Source organism: Notechis scutatus, chromosome 6, assembly GCF_049901735.1.
Source record: "Notechis scutatus isolate UNSWTSFEM ecotype Mainland chromosome 6, rNotScu1.2, whole genome shotgun sequence".
Taxonomy (NCBI): domain Eukaryota; kingdom Metazoa; phylum Chordata; class Lepidosauria; order Squamata; family Elapidae; genus Notechis; species Notechis scutatus.
In genome coordinates, this window is record NC_142014.1 from 77576499 (window position 1) to 77592609 (window position 16111).

At 42.8% G+C, this 16111-nt stretch overlaps 1 protein-coding gene across 1 annotated transcript in view; it reads left to right on the plus strand.

Moving 5' to 3' along the window:
* The window catches only part of MKLN1 (muskelin 1), a 102678-nt gene that overhangs the window by 50058 nt on the left and 36509 nt on the right, over window positions 1-16111 (plus strand). The window contains exons 8-9 of the mRNA XM_026687528.2: window positions 1848-1913; window positions 7789-7901. Of these exons, the coding sequence (XP_026543313.1) occupies window positions 1848-1913; window positions 7789-7901 (179 nt within the window). The remainder of the gene's footprint in view (window positions 1-1847; window positions 1914-7788; window positions 7902-16111) is intronic.

Genomic DNA, 16111 nt, shown 5'->3' on the forward strand with positions numbered 1-16111 from the left:
GCGCATGCGCAGAGGGTTTCCTACTGACCTGCAATCCTGCACTCTCCCTGTGGGTTCAACAGCTGACGCGCGGCAATTCGGTGTGCTGCGCAAAACAGCTGAACTTCAAAACCAGGAAATAAGATCAGTATAGAGCTGGAGTGGGCAGGAGGGCAAGCAGCCGATCGTCAGAGCGAACTGGTCCTCTCACAGATGATTCTTGGAGCTATCGATTCGGCCGAACCAGGCCAAACCTGTAGAATACCATGCCTGGGTAGATTCTTCAAAGAACTAGTTTGTCAGGGCTCTGGCAGTTACCCCCATTTAAATCATGAGTCTCGAGCCAAACTTCCAAAACTTAAAAAAAGATTTATTAGGAGTAAACATGCCAGCACTGTCTGGGTGTAGCCGACTCTGAGGCACATCTTTCATTGTCATCCTTGACCCTGGTATTCCCCCACCCCCTGGGTGTATCGTAATTCATATTCTCCAATGGGACACATCCATAGCCCAGAGTCATCAATCATTCTCTCCAGTTAGAATTTTGTGCGGCAGAAATTTTGGTCACCTAGAAACTATCTTTGAAAACATTTATAGAATGCAAGCTGCCCACTGCTTCCCCCTCCTTTCTTTTGGCAACTCTAAAAAGACCATAGAAATATTTTATGAGTTGACATGTGTTGGATATATCATATTGGCACAGGCCGGTGAAAACCGACTCTGAATACTCCTGCAGTTTTCACCTAATTAAACGTTCTTCCCCATTCTTCAAACACCCAGTCATGTGGTCCAATCATCGTGTCACCCAGTTGCCTAGTAACTTGGCTCCTCCTCTCTCCGACCACCTGTGAGAATGTCCTTGGTTCCCAGGAGAAAGTATTTTGTTTTGGCTACAAAACCTCCATCTATCTCTATTCCTACCCCCTCCCCACAAACATCCCTCAGCTCCGGTGTGACAACACCGAAGCTCAAAAAATGGCCTCGCTCAGGTCAGCTTTGGGGTTGACAACAACTACGATTGACCCCTGAATTTCCCTCGTTCAGCGAGGCGGTCCTTCAGTGAGTTTTTGCCCTGTTTTATCACCTTCCTGGCCACCATTGTTAAGCAAATCACTGCGGCCATTAAAGTTAGCCACATGGTTGTTAAGTGAATCTGGCTTCCCTCTTGATTTGGCTCATCAGAAAGTCGCAAAAGGGGATCACATGAAACCCCCCTGGGACACTGCAACCGTCGTAAATATGAGCCAGTTGCCAAGCATGTGAATTTTGATCACGGGACCATGGGGAGGCTGCAACGGTCATAAGTGTGAAAAATGGTCATAACTTAAGATACCTGTCAACTCAAAAATATTTGCCAGGTCTTTTAGTGTTGTCAGCAGAAAGGGAGTAGGGGGAGTAATGCATACCTTAAATGCTTTCATAGATAATTTCTAGGCGGCCGAAGCTTCTGGCACTCAAGATTATTACTGGAGAGCATGATTGATGACTCTTGGCTATGAATGTGTCCCATTGGAGAATATACGTTCAGTGGGTGGGGGTCAAGGGGGAAATAAATGTTATGTCTCAGTGTCGGCTGCACTCAGGTAATGCCGACATGATCACTCCTAATAAATAATTTTTTTTTTAAGTCTGAGAGATGCGCATGATTCGAATGGGGGGGAGTGAATTGTCGGAGCCCTGATAACACCTTTTTTTCAGGGCAATTGTAACTTGGAACAGTCACTAAACGAACTGTTGTAAGCTGAGGACAACCTGTATTCCGAAGTTTGTTTCTTGAATGCAGCTGAATTTGTTGGGGGAAAAGGAAGACGGGCCAGGAAACTCACTAATGGTCAATTGATGTTTTTGTTTCCTTCGATCCAAACAAGGTGATGGTGAGGACAGCAGGCCAGGAATGAGAGGAGGGCATCAAATGGTCATTGATGTTCAAACAGGTGAGCTTTACTATTTATCTTGGGGGATTTTTTTTTTAACAGGAGACTTGGGTTCAAGTCTTCTCTCAGCCACAAAAGAACTGATCGGTTGGGTTTTGGGTCAGTTACCAGCTCTCAGCCGTAACTATCTTACAGCAATTTTGCACAAAATATATAAATGGATAAACTGAGACTTTAATTGTTGACGATAGATAGAGAGAGAGAGAGATGATATAGATAGAGAGAGAGAGGGATAGATAGAAAGAAAGAAAAAGGAAGGAAGGAAGGAAAGAGAGAGAGAGAGGGAGGGAGGGAGAGAAAGAAAAAGAAAGAAAGAAAGAAAGAAAGAAAGAAAGAAAGAAAGAAAGAAAGAAAGAAGAAAGAAAAAAAGAAAGAAAGAGAAAGAGAAAGAAAGAAAGAAAGAAAAGAAAGAAGAAGAAAAAGAGAAAGAGAAAGAGAAAGAGAAAGAAAGAAAGAATTCTTTATTGGCCAAGTGTGATTGGACACACAAGGAATTTGTCTTGGTGCAAATGCTCTCAGTGTACCTAAAAGGAAAGATACATTCATCAAGAATCATAAGATACAATTAATAAGAGTCATAGGGTACAATAAGCAATCAAATCATACTAGGAAACAGTCCATATAAATCATAAGGGTACAAGCGACAAAGTTACGGTCATACAGTCACAAGTGGGAGGTAATGATGGGTGATGAGTGATGAGAAGATTAATAGTGATAGTAGTGCAGACTTTGTAAAGAGTGGGAATCTCGGATTTTGGCTGCTCCCTTTCCCCAGTACAACAGTAGCAATAGCCCTTAGATTTATATACCGCTTCACAGTACTTTTACAGCCCTCTCTAAGCGGTTTACAGAATCAGCCTATTGCCCCCGACAATCTGGGTCCTCATTTGACCCACCTCGGATGGAAGGCTGAGTCAACCTGGAGCCTGGCGGGATTCGAACTGCCAAAGTGCAGGCAGCCGACAGTCAGCAGAATTAGCCTGCACCGCCACGGCTCCAAATAGCTGGGGTTTTGTTTTAAAGAAATATTGCATAATCATGAGTCAAAAGCAGATCTAACTACAGGCAGTTCTTCACTTAAGGGGGTGTGATGGCTCAGCACTTAAAAAGATGCTGAGTTTGGCAGCTGGAAAGCTCTGACTGCCCAGGTTTTGAGTCCCGAGTGCTACACAAGGGGGTGAGTTCCCATCCTTGCCTCAGCTCCTGCCCACCTAGCAGTTCAAAAGCAAGCAAATGTGAATAGATAAATAGGTACCACTACAATAGGGAAGAAACAGTGTTCTATGTACCTTGGCGTCTTGTCATGCTGGCCACATGACCATGGAAAGAGTCTTTGGACTGGTGGCTCCCACGGCTAAGAAACAGATGAGCATTGTTCTTGACTTCTGATCACAAATGGGACATGGATTTCCATTGCTAACCAAGGCAGTTGGTAAGTAAGCTGTGCCCAATTTTACATGAATGACGGCCGTTGTTAAGCCAATCATGCTGTTGTTTAACCAATCCGGCTTTCTCCCTTGACTTTGCTTATGGGAAGTTGGCTAGGAAGAACACAAATGATGATCACATGATCCCAGCACGCTGCAACCATCATTAATTCATGCTGGTTGCGTAGCACCCAAAATCCAATCACATAATGATGAAGATGCTGCAGCGGCCATACGTGAAAGGATTGGTTGTAAGTCACTTTTCTCAGTGCTCTTAATTCAATGAATGTTATAAATCAAGAGCTACAACTATTCCTTGACTTACAACCGTTCAATTAGTGACAATTCGAAATTACAACCCTGTAAAGGCTCGGGTTCGATTTTCGTTATGGTTGTTTTCATTGGCCTTTAGCCATAGTAACTTTTTTAAAACCATAAAAGTGTATTTAACCGGTCCTTTTGTAAGCAGATTGCTATTAGAATTGAATTCTGGCACTTTTGATATCTTAGAACCATTTGTCCAGTTCTAATCTCTTTTCCCTTTCTTTCTTCCTTTGAATTTTGGTATTTGTTAAAATGTCCCACATATTTTATCTTGAATTTTTTTATTTTTTTCTCCAGTTTATTATGTTCATTCGGATCACCACTTCTTGTGAGCCACCTTGAAAATGTAAACAAGTCATATTTTTTTAAAAAAACTTCCTAAACTGTTACTTCTGACCTCTGTCGTATCATTTTCAATGTATCCATAATGCTCAAGCATTTACATTTAAAACAAAAAATGTCACTTGGCTTTAATTAAAGCAAGACCCATTTCTGTTTGGCTAAAAAATTGCCCCCAAATATTTTTTTCTCCTTTCTACCTCCAATTAACTTTACGTGTTCCAATGATGATGGCATAAGAGGGATTAAATTATTCCACCCCATCAGTGTCGTTTCAGTAAGCCCTGATGCAGATCGAAAGCACCTCCTAGTGGATGGAAAGTGCGACAGGATCTGAGATTTTACTTGAATCCTGAAATAATACAATTCCAACATGGAGGAATGTGATAGGAAATATAGGTAGCTCTCGACATACAACAGTTCATTTAGTGACCGTACAAAGTTACAGTGAAAAACAGTGACTTACGGTCATTTTTCACACTTACGACCGTTGTGGCATCCCCATGGTCACGTGATGCTTGGCAACTGGTTCATATTTATGACAGTTGCTGTGTCCCGGGGTCATGTGATCCTCTTTTGTGACCCTCCTAACAAGCAAAAGTCAGTGGGGAAGCTGGATTCACTTAATGACCATGTTACTAACTTAGCAACTGCAGTGATTCACTTAACAAATGTGGCAAGAAAAAGCCGTGAAATGGGGCAAAACTCACTTCACAAATACCTTGTTTGGCAATGGGAATTTGGGGCTCAATTATGGTCGTAAGCTGAGGATTCCCTGTGTTAAAGATGACATTACACCTGGTTGTCAGTGAAATTCTAATATTTTTTTTGTCAGATAGTAGTCATAGTCCATTTCTCTGGATGGACTTTAAATGCACACTTTTAAAGTTGGCCCATCTGGTCATTTGTTTCACTTTGACAAGAAGATCTCCAAGGTCCCTTCCAACTCTGTTTTGTTTCTGTTCTGTTCTGTTCTGTCCTAAATATTCTATTCTCTATTCTCCATTCTATTCTCCATTCTATTCTATTCTATGCTTTTCAATTTCTATTTCTATTTCTATTCTTTATTCTGTGCTATGCTACACTACGCTACTCTACTCTATATTCTATATTCTATATTCTATATTCTATATTCTATTCTATATTCTATTCTATTCTATTCTATTCTATTCTATTCTATTCTATTCTATTCTATTCTATTCTATTCTATTCTATTCTATTCTATTCCATTCCATTCCATTCCATTCCATATCATGTCAATGGGGAAACCAGGTTCACTCGACAACTGTGTTAATAATATAACAACTGTAGTGATTCACTTAACAAACGTGGCAAAAAAGCCGTAAAAACTGACTTAACAATTGTTTCACTTAACAATTGTCTTGCTTAATGAGAGAATTTGGGCTCAATTGCAGTCATAAGTTGAGGACTGCCTGTTCATTGGCTCAGAAAATAGAGAGAAGCAACGTGAAAGCAAAACCAAGGCTTTCGCGTTCAAAGAACAAGAAGTTCTTTCTCATAAAAACAGTTGGGTAGCAAACCTTAGAAACTGGAACATTAAAAACCAAATTTTCCTGAGTGTACATAGGGGTGGATCTTTTGAGATTCATGTCCTGACCTTTAAAATGTAGATTTCGAGAATATGAATGCATATGGCAAGGGAAGAGGCATTTAAACAAGCATTTAAAATAATACTTTTCTTAACAGAGGGCTTTTGTTCCGCGATTTTTAAGTTTGACTAGGCACCAAAAATAACTTTTGGATATTTATAGCACTGTCACTTCCAGAGAACAGCCTCTCCATCAAATCCGGAGATTGAAAAAATTGGGAGTTTTACAAATTCTGCATTTAGGAAGGTGAAGGGTGGCCGAGTCTTTTAGGAGTATAATTTCACAGTAAGGTGAATAACAGACTTGCCTGTCTTTCTTCTACCTATGCCGTCGAAAAACTCCGTTTATATTAGGAAGGAATACATTTCTGTCTTTTTATTCTGGACGATATTCCTTCTCCCAGCTCCCCATCGGATCAAATTCCTATTTGTGAATGGTGTGACCATCGTAGACTTTTGCAAGATGTTTTATCTCAGGCCCCATTGGATATGCGGCATGTGCCAAACCCGTTTTCTCCTTCCCTGGGTTATCAATCGGCCCATTGTAGTGAATGTGAGTTTTTTGTAAGCTGTGAAAATTTAGGCACACAAAGAGATGTACTCTTTGCAAAGAACACTGGCTACTCGGTGCCCAGAATAAACAGTGTAATTACAGTTAATGACCTAAGGTAACCTTTTGGTGCTGATGCTGACAGTGGCCATTACAGCTGTTGCAAGCAGAGTCTCAGATCTCTCTCCCTCTCCCTCTTTCCTCCTCACTCTCTCCCTCTCCCTCCATCCCTCTCCCTCCGTCCCTCTCCCTCTCTCTCTTGATTAAATTTTATTCATTTTCTATGAATTACATTTCTTAGTGCTTAATAAACATCGTGTTGTCTGGGTATTTAATTTGCTGAACAATACAGATTCTATTCTTAATCTCCACCCCTTTTCCCCCCCCAACCACTGGTAAAATAAGTTCCATGTTTGAGAATATTCTGTGTCTTCTCTCTGTTCGATTTTCAATGTCAGTCTGCACAATCTAATATCTTCTTAATTATCTCTTCGTCTTGCGGTGTTCTCTCTCTCTTTCTCCCTCTTCCTCCCTCCCTCTCTCTCTTTTTATCATTCCTCCCTCTGAAACTTAATCCAGCAGTAATTTTGGAAGGACGTTGCTTCATTCTTTGCTAAAAGAAACAGAATAACAGAGTTGGAAGGGACCTTGGAGGTCTTCTAGTCCAACCCCCTGCTCAGCCAGGAAGCTGTATACCATTTCAAACAAATGGCTGTCCAATCTCTTATTAAAAACCTCCAGTGTTGGAGCGTTTACAACTTCTGGAGGCAAGTTGTTCCACTGGTTAATTGTTCTAACTGTCAGGAAGGTTCTCCTTAGTTCTAAGTTGCTTCTCTCCTTGATGAGTTTCCACCCATTGCTTCTCCTGCCTTCGGGTGTTTTGGAGAATAGCTTGACTCCCTCTTCTGTGTGGCAGCCCCTCAAATATTGGAGTTCTGCTATCATCTCACCCCTAGTTCTTCTTTTCATTAGACTAGACATACCCAATTCCTGCACCCGTTCGTTGTATGGTTTAGTCCCCCAGCTCCCTGATCATCTCTGTTGCTCTTCGCTGCCCTTTCTAGAGTCTCAACATCTTTTTTACATCATAGCGACCATGTGCGGCCTTACCAAAGCATGACAGAAATCCTGGAATCAAATCCTTTGGTGTGTGTGGGGGTCTCCTTAAAAATAAACAAAACGAAAACTTTTAGCACCGCAATGTTCAGACATTCTTTAGGGATGGCCTTAAAGAAATTATGCCCATCTCACAGAGCTCTGTGGCTTGTGTAGGTACTCCTCGACATACAACCATCCATTTAGTGACTGAAATTACAGCAGAAAGAAGTGACTTACGACAGTTTTTCACACTTACGGCTATTGCGGCATCCCCCCGTGGTCACGAGATCAAAATCCGGTGGCAGCCGGCCTGTATCCAGCCTCACACAATCTGCAGATGTCATTCACCAAAAAGCCCATTTAAGAATGACCAGAAATATCAAACAAATCTAAACGGTTTAAAATAAACAGTTTTAAATTTCTGGGTGGGGGTGGTGGGGAAATATTTTGTCTTAGCAGCCGAGCTTTTGATGGCTTCACGCTCCGCAGACTGATGTCTTTTTTTTCTTTTCCTAACGTTTTGATCAGAAACCGTTTACTTGTTCGGCGGCTGGGACGGGACGCAAGATCTGGCGGACTTCTGGGCGTACAGCGTGAAGGAAAACCAGTGGACGTGTATATCCAGAGACACTGAAAAAGAGGCAAGTCTGTTTTGGTTTCCTTAGGAGCGTGCAGTGCAGAGGTGGTATATTCAGCAGGTTCTGACCGGTTCTGGAGAACCGGTAGCGGAAATTTTGGGTAGTTCGGAGAACCGGCAAACGCCACTTCTGACTGGCCCCGCCAATCCCATCTCTTCTCTGCCTCCCATTGAGTCCCAGCTGATCGGCTGGGTCTTCTTTGGTTGCCCTGCACAGGAGAACGGAGCTGGAAAGCAGGTTAGTGGGGCGGGGGAGGGAATGGGGATTTTGTAGTAACCTTCCCCCCAGGAGTGAGGTGAGAATGGAGATTTTACAGTTTCCTTCTCCTGCCACGCCCACCAAGCCATGCCCACAGAACTGGTAGTAAAAAAATTTTTTTGAATCCCACCACTGGTGCAGTGTAATCCAAGCGGGGTGTCGGCCCAGATCCTTCAGGTTTTGTGTGCAAGAATGGAGCTCACCCTCTCGCCTTCTCCTTCTCGTGCATTGAGAGACAGAATTCAAAGTCACGTCCCTTTTTGCCTCTTCCTCACACCCCCCACCCGTCCGCCTTCCTCGTCTTTCATAAGAGTTGATGGAAAAGTTGGCCATTCCATTGCTGAAAATAAACAAAAGATGCTTTGGCAGAACAGAGCGAAGCGAAGAAATTAAAAAACAAACAAATCCACGTTTAATGGAAGTTTTGGAACCGATGGGAGAGTTGGGTCCAGCAAACTCTGCTGGGCTTCATCAAATATCTATGCAGAGAAAAACATTAAACTAAATCCTTTCGGTAGCCGGCAAGGATCTGAAGGTCTAGGATTTGAGAAAGATTTAAATGGACTTTCCTTGAGTAGTAAATTCTCCTAACTTCACACCCCATAACATTTGCAACAGGAAGGTTTGCTTGCCTCACTGTGTTGGCTGTAGAACCAAATGGTGCCATTAAGGCTTTTAAAGGCTTAAAAATGCCGCATCACTGCTGTGTATTATAGGTAGTCCTCGACTTACGACTGCAATTGAGCCCACAATTTCCATTGCTAAGCAAAACACCTGTTAAGTGAGTTTGGCCCCCCATTTTAACAATCCTTCTTGCCATCGTTGCGAAGTGAATTACTGCAGTTGTTGAGTTAGTAAAAAGATGGTTAAGTCAAACTGGCTTTCCTCACTGACTTTGCAGGTCAGGAGGTCGCAAAAAAAGGGTTCACGCGAACCCGGCACACTTCAACCATCACAAATATGTGCCACTTGCCAAGCATCCAAATGTTGGTCTGGTGATAACAGTGGTTGTAAGTGTGAAAGACAATTTTTTGAAAAGTAATTTTTTTCAGTGCCGTTGTAACTTCAAAAACAGTCACTAAACCAAGGGTCTGCAACCTTAAACACTCAAAGAGCCATTTGGCCCCGTTTCCCCGCAGAGAAGAAAACCCCGGGAGCCAATAATTTAACAACCGATGTGACTGGGCGTGGCCAACTTGATGTCACTTACTCCCACCCAGTCACTTCCTGCTCTGGAATATGGAGCAAGTCTCCATCCCCCACCATCACCCTTACCTTCTCAAGCCAGGTGAGGAGTGATGGGCAGGGGAGGGGCCAACCAGTAGTGGGATCAGTTGACGGAGCTGCAGCAGAGGGCCAAAAGAGCCACATGTGGCTCCAGAGCCAAAGGTCGCAGACCCCTGCATTAAACGAATGGTTCTAAGGGCCACCTGTATGTTGTGGTTCGCCGGCAGCCTGTGCAGATGGCAGCGGAATCAGACACTGGGGAAGAAAGGGGATCAGTCCGGGAGTCTGGAGAGGACTCAGACAAAGGTCCTGCATCCGATGCAGAGATGGGGCCAGGACCATCTGGGAGTGGGGTGCTGCCTTTGGAGGCTCCAGAGTCTGGCAGCAGCGAGGCAGAGGAACCAGGGGAGCCTGTTCCCAGTGCGCATGTGCACAGAGCTGCTAGAAGGTGAGAGCAGCTGAAACAAAAGGGGTGACTCGGGAGTAAGGCTGGGAGGTGATTGCCCCTCCCACAAGGGATAAAGGACAGGCAAAGATGACGAAACCTTTGCAGGAAGCAAAGTCGTTCATTCGGTTCAAATTCATTCTTGAAGCTCTTTGGGTTTTTTTCTAGTTCATTTGACACTTCTGTTATAGGCAGCACTTTGCAGGAAAGAAAGGTGGATGCTTATCTCGAGGGACTGTTTGAGATTCATTACCGGCTGGGAATGAAAATAATTCCCAGCGTTGCAATAAAATAAGACTTGTTTTTAAAATAAGCATGTGTGTAATTAGGGTCTTGGAAGCCTTGGTCAGAACACTGTAGTTACATATTTGCTTCATTTTTCTGTATTTGTTACGTTTATACACCTCTGGATTTAACAAGGCCCCTAGCAGTTACTAACAACACAAAAAGCCCCAGTAAGGACCCATTAGTTTAAATGTGGGAAGTATACAGGTGAAACTCGAAAAATTAGAATATCGTGCAAAAGTTCATTTATTTCAGTAATGCAACTTAAAAGGTGAACCTAATATATGAGATAAGACTCGTTACATGCAAAGCAAGATAGTTCAAGCCGTGATGTGTCATAATTGTGATGATTATGGCTTACAGCTCATGAAAACCCCAAATCCACAATCTCAGAAAATTAGAATATTGTGAAAAGGTTCAATTTTCTGGGCTCAAAGTGTCCCTCTCTAATCAGCTAATTAAGCCATAACACCTGCAAAGGGTTCCTGAGCCTTTAAATGGTCTCTCAGTCTGGTTCAGTAGGAATCACAATCATGGGAAAGACTGCTGACCTGACAGTTGTGCAGAAAACCATCATTGACACCCTCCATAAGGAGGGAAAGCCTCAAAAGGCAATTGCAAAAGAAGTTGGATGTTCCCAAAATGCTGTTATCAAAGCACATTAATAGAAAGTTACGTGGAAGGGAAAAGGTGCACAAGCAGCAGGGATGATCGCAGCCTGGAGAGGATTGTCAGGAAAAGGCCATTCAAAAGTGTTGGGGACTTTCACAAGGAGTGGACTGAGGCTGGAGTCAGCGCATCAAGAGCCACCACACACCGATGGATCCTGGACATGGGCTTCAAATGTCGTATTCCTCTTGTCAAGCCGCTCCTGAACAACAAACAACGTCAGAAGCGTCTTACCTGGACTAAAGAAAAACAGACCTGGTCTGTTGCTCAGTGGTCCAAAGTCCTCTTTTCTGATGAGAGCAACTTTTGCATCTCATTTGGAAACCAAGGACCCAGAGTCTGGGGGAAGAATGGAGAGGCACACACTGCAAGAGGCTTGAAGTTTCCAGAGTCTGTGTTGATTTGGGGAGCCATGTCATCTGCTGGTGTTGGTCCACTGTGCTTCATTAAGTCCAGGGTCAACACAGCCGTCTACCAGGAGATTTTGGAGCACTTCATGCTTCCTTCCACAGACGAGCTTTATGGGGATGCTGACTTCATTTTCCAGCAGGACTTGGCACCTGCCCACACTGCCAAAAGCACCAAAACCTGGTTCAATGACCGTGGGATTACTGTGCTTGATTGGCCAGCAAACTCTGTAAGCCATCATCATCACCACAATTATGACAAATCACGGCTTGAACTATCTTGCTTTGCATGGAACGAGTCTATCTCATATATTAGGTTCACCTTTTAAGTTGCATTACTGAAATAAATGAACTTTTGCACGATATTCTAATTTTTCGAGTTTCACCTGTATATCGGAGATGATTCTTTCCCCCCCCAAAGCAGAAATTGTACCTGTCGCTCACAAACACAAGTGCGTTGGAGTCCTGCTTGAACATCTTGCATTGAGCAGGCCGATGCCAAGGTCATTGCTTTTGTGACCCTTTCATTAAAATCTGAGACAAACTGATCCCAGTCAAAGCCAGATAAATAATTTCCTGAATTGAGATGTTTCCCAATATTGCTGCAAAGGGAAAGGCGAACAAGCTGTTCACGAACAAAGCTATTAAGAAGAACGATCTGTGAATTCTTGGAGAACATTTGCTTCTCTACGCTAACGGGTTTGTTGAAATGCAAAGTATTTTCGTGCCATGCCAGGGGGCCAAAAATGTGTACAGTTATCTGGGAGAAAGGCTAGCTAGCAAACAGTACAGGAATGGCTTCTGAACAAACCAGGAAATGTTGACACTGCAGCTTGTCAGACCCGTGTATCTGCCATTCTTCAATGGAAGAAGCGGGGAGGGAAGTTGGTACAAGTAATCCTTTTTGATGTCACCTGAATATATTGATTCTGTATAACTTGCATATGATATACAACTGGAGGAGTGGAGCCAGATGTCTAGAAACGTGTCACCTCTTGAAGAGATAACAAGATTAGAAGGGACCATAAAATTTCCAACTCTGGAAGACACTTCTGGGAACTCTGCTAAGAGTTCTCCCAGAAAAGGGGGAGGGGGGAATTAACATGCTGGTTCTTTGTTTGACTAAATCCACATCTAAATAAGGGGAAGGATTTTAACTTCCTTTATCTATGACTGTATGCCTGGGGATATCTTAGACTCTACCTTGCCTAGTGTTGGGTTTAAATCCCTTTCAATAAAGGATTCCTTTGGAAACACCTGGTTTTCAGAAGTTCATTCTTTTCGGTTGAAGGGAAAAAGTCCAATGCTTAAAGCAGGTAGTCCCCACTGATAATCACAATAGGGCCCAGATTTCCATTGCTTGGCAAGTCAGTTGTTAAAGTGAGCTTTTTCCTCATTTTATGACCCGCTTTTGCTACAGTGGTTAAGCGAATCCCTTCATGGAATCATGGGGTCATTAAATGAGTCCAGCTGCCCCTCCCCCATTAGCTTTGCTTGTCCAGTAGCCAGTTGGAAAAGTTACAAATGGTGTTTACATGACCCTGGGACAGTGCAACGGTCATAAGCACATGCCAGTTTCCAAGCATCCGCATTTTGACCCTGTGACCACGGGAATGCTGCAACGGTCGTAAGTGTGAAAAACGGTCATAATTCACTTTTTTTCTATGCCGTTGTAAGTTCAAACGGTCGCTAAACAAATGCATGGGAGTGAGTCAAAGTCTATCCGTATTCTCTCTCTTTAAGGGCCATGGATACGGGTTACTTGTGATAGGGAAGGAAAAGTTGAGTGGCTTCTTGAATCATTTTGCTGCTCTCGTCTAATATAGACTAGAATTCTTTTATTGGCCAAGTGTGATTGGACACACAAGGAATTTGTCTCTGGTGCAAATGCCCTCAGTATACGTAAAAAGAAAAGAGACATTCGTCAAGAGTCAAGAATCATCAGGGACAACACTTAATAATAGTCATGATGATACATCGGTGGTGGCACTCATCTCCAGGGGGGAGATGAGTCTGCCTACCGAGATAAGGTGGACCAATGGTTGCTTTCGTGGTGTGGAGACAATAACTTGGTCCTCAACACCAATAAGACCAAGGAGCTGATAGTGGACTATATAGAAGGAACAGATCAGACATCCAGCCCTTGCTTGTCAGTGGAGACCGAGTGGAGCAAGTGGCCAAGTTTCTGGGTGTTACCCTAAAAGAGGACCTGACCTGCGGGGCTCACATTGCAGCCCTGGTCAAAAGGGCCCAGCAGAGATTATGCTACCTGAGACTTCTCAGAAAACAACAACGGAATGAAAAGCTGCTGGTGACCTTCTACCACTGCACCATAGAGAGTATCTTAACTTTCTGCACCTGGGTATGGTTTGCCAATTGCACAGTGGCAGATAGGACAGAGCTCCAGAGGGTTAATGTCATTGCCCAGAGGATCACGGGTTGCCCTCTCCCCTCTTTGGAAGAGCTTCATAGCTCCCGCTGCCTTAAGAAAGTTCAAAGCATTCTCCAAGATCCATCTCATCCCGGGAACCCTTTTTTTTGAACTAATACCATCTGGCAGATGGTACAGGAGAATAAAAACAAGGACAAATAGGCTGCAAAACAGCTTCTATCCCAGAGCAGTAGCTCTTTTGAATTCTACTGTACAGGTGCAGTGTTGGTGTGGTGTCAGGGGATTTCAGTTCAATGTGTGGAGTGTGAAGGATGGGTGTTTGTGTTTATTTTCATGGTCATTATGTGCACTGAAGATGGTGTTTGATTTCGTTGTATGTGCAATTACAATAAAGTAAAGTAAATTAAACTAAATCGGGTACAATAAGCAATGAAATCATACTAGGAAACTATAGATCGTAAGGATTCAAGTGACAAAGTTACAGTCATACAGTCAACAAGTGGGAGGGGAGGGGTGATAAGGAGTGAGGAGAAGTTTAATAGCAATAGTAGTGCAGACTTTGTAAACAGTTGGACAGTGTTGAGGGAATTATTTATAATATAATATTTATAATATTTAATATTATAAATAATATTTATAATATAATAATATGCAGGAACGCCTACTTTTATTTTATTTTCATTTATTTATCAGTTACCCAAATTATCTTGCATGAGACCCCAAAGTTTAACTCCTTATCACCGGAAGACAGAAAAGAAAATAATCAAATTTGCAAGCGTAAAGCTACTTCCTAGTTGCCTAAAAGCGAAATGAATAAATGAAACTTTACAGATAATACAGATACAGATAATCAGAGTTGGAAGGGGCCTTGTAGGTCATCTAGTCCAACCCCCCCGCCCAAGCGAGAGACCCTACACCAAATCAACCAGTTACAGTTCTATCAACGAGAAAACAATCCATACAGCATCTAAAACCTTACAGTTTGCAGCTCTTTAGCTGCCTGATGCTGAGAAGGATACCTGCAAAAGGCTTTACCTTCATCCATAAAGTCATTTACCATCAAGAAACCAGCATGGTTAATTGTAGCCCGTGCTTTAGGTGGAAAACGTTAAAAATGGAGAAACGCTCATCTAGAGAAACATAACATGGCCAAGATATTTCAAGGCAGATTCATAAGTAGTTAGCTGCTGCTGTTGGGGCTTTGACTGGAAGTACAGATCATCCTTGACCTACGATCACAATTGAGCCCAAAATTTCTGTTGCTAAGCGACCTTTCTTGTTAAGCGAATCACTGCAATGGTTAAGTTAATCAAATGGTTGTTAAGTGAATCTGGCTTCCCCACTGACTTTGCTTGTCAGAAGGTCGCAGAAGGGGATCACACGACCCTGGGACATTTCAATCGTCATAAATATGAGTCACTTGCCAACCGTCTGAATTTTGATCATGGAGCTGCTGCAACGGTTGTGTGATAAACGGTCATAGGTCACTTTTTTCCATTGCCGTTGTCACTTTGAACGGTCACTAAATGAACTATTGTAAGTTGAGGACTACCTGCAGTAATTAACAAAGCAATTAAGCGGATCAAAGGTAAAGGGTCCAAGGCAAAACACAAGAATAGAGCAGCGGTTAGAATGCAGCATTGCAGGCTAACTCTGCCCACTGCCAGCAGTTCGATCCTGACTGGTTCAAGGTTGATTCAGCTTTCCATCCTTCCGAGGTTGGTAAAACGAGGACCAGATTGTTTGGGAGCCAGAGGCTGACTCTGTAAACCACTTAGGGGAGGGCTGTAAAGCACTGTGAAGCTGTATATAAGTTTTAAGTGCTAAGTGCTGTTAGCTGCTGTTATTGGGGTTCTGACCGGAAGGAACTTGAAGAGGTAGTTCCATGACTTGTAACTGGACTCCACAGTTACTCCTGATTTGGAGGTCTTTGCTTCTTTATACTCGTATGATTTATATAGGAGCAAAAAAGGAAAGGGCAGCGTGTAGCAGAGTTTAATGTGTGGCTAAAGGAGTGGTGTCAAAGGGAAGGCTTTGGTTTTATTAGTCATGATGTCTGTAGCTGGTCCAATGAAAAACTGTACAAAAGAGATGGTTTGCATCCATCAAAGAAAGGGACTGAGTTACTTGGCATTAAACTCACAGATTTCCTGGATAAACATTTAAACTGAACAGCGGGGACAGAGAATTAATGGTTTCAGAACATCTCTGTCCCCAGCAACCTAAAACTAATAAGGATACCAGTGCATGCAAAATAGATGTTTGTGCAGATAAGGTTATCAACCTTGATGCCAAGCAAAACCAAGCATTTAATAGTGAGTGCCATACCATGTGCACTAATCAAACAGGTGGCAAGAAAGTAGGGACAGGCAGGCACAACGCAGGTTATGTAGACAGTAAACACAGTGTCAGACATAAAGATCTCAAGTGCCTATATACAAATGCACAGAGTCTGGGGAACAAACAGGGTAAACTCGAACTATGAATACATGAAGGTAAATATGATATAGTTTGAATAACAGAAATTTGG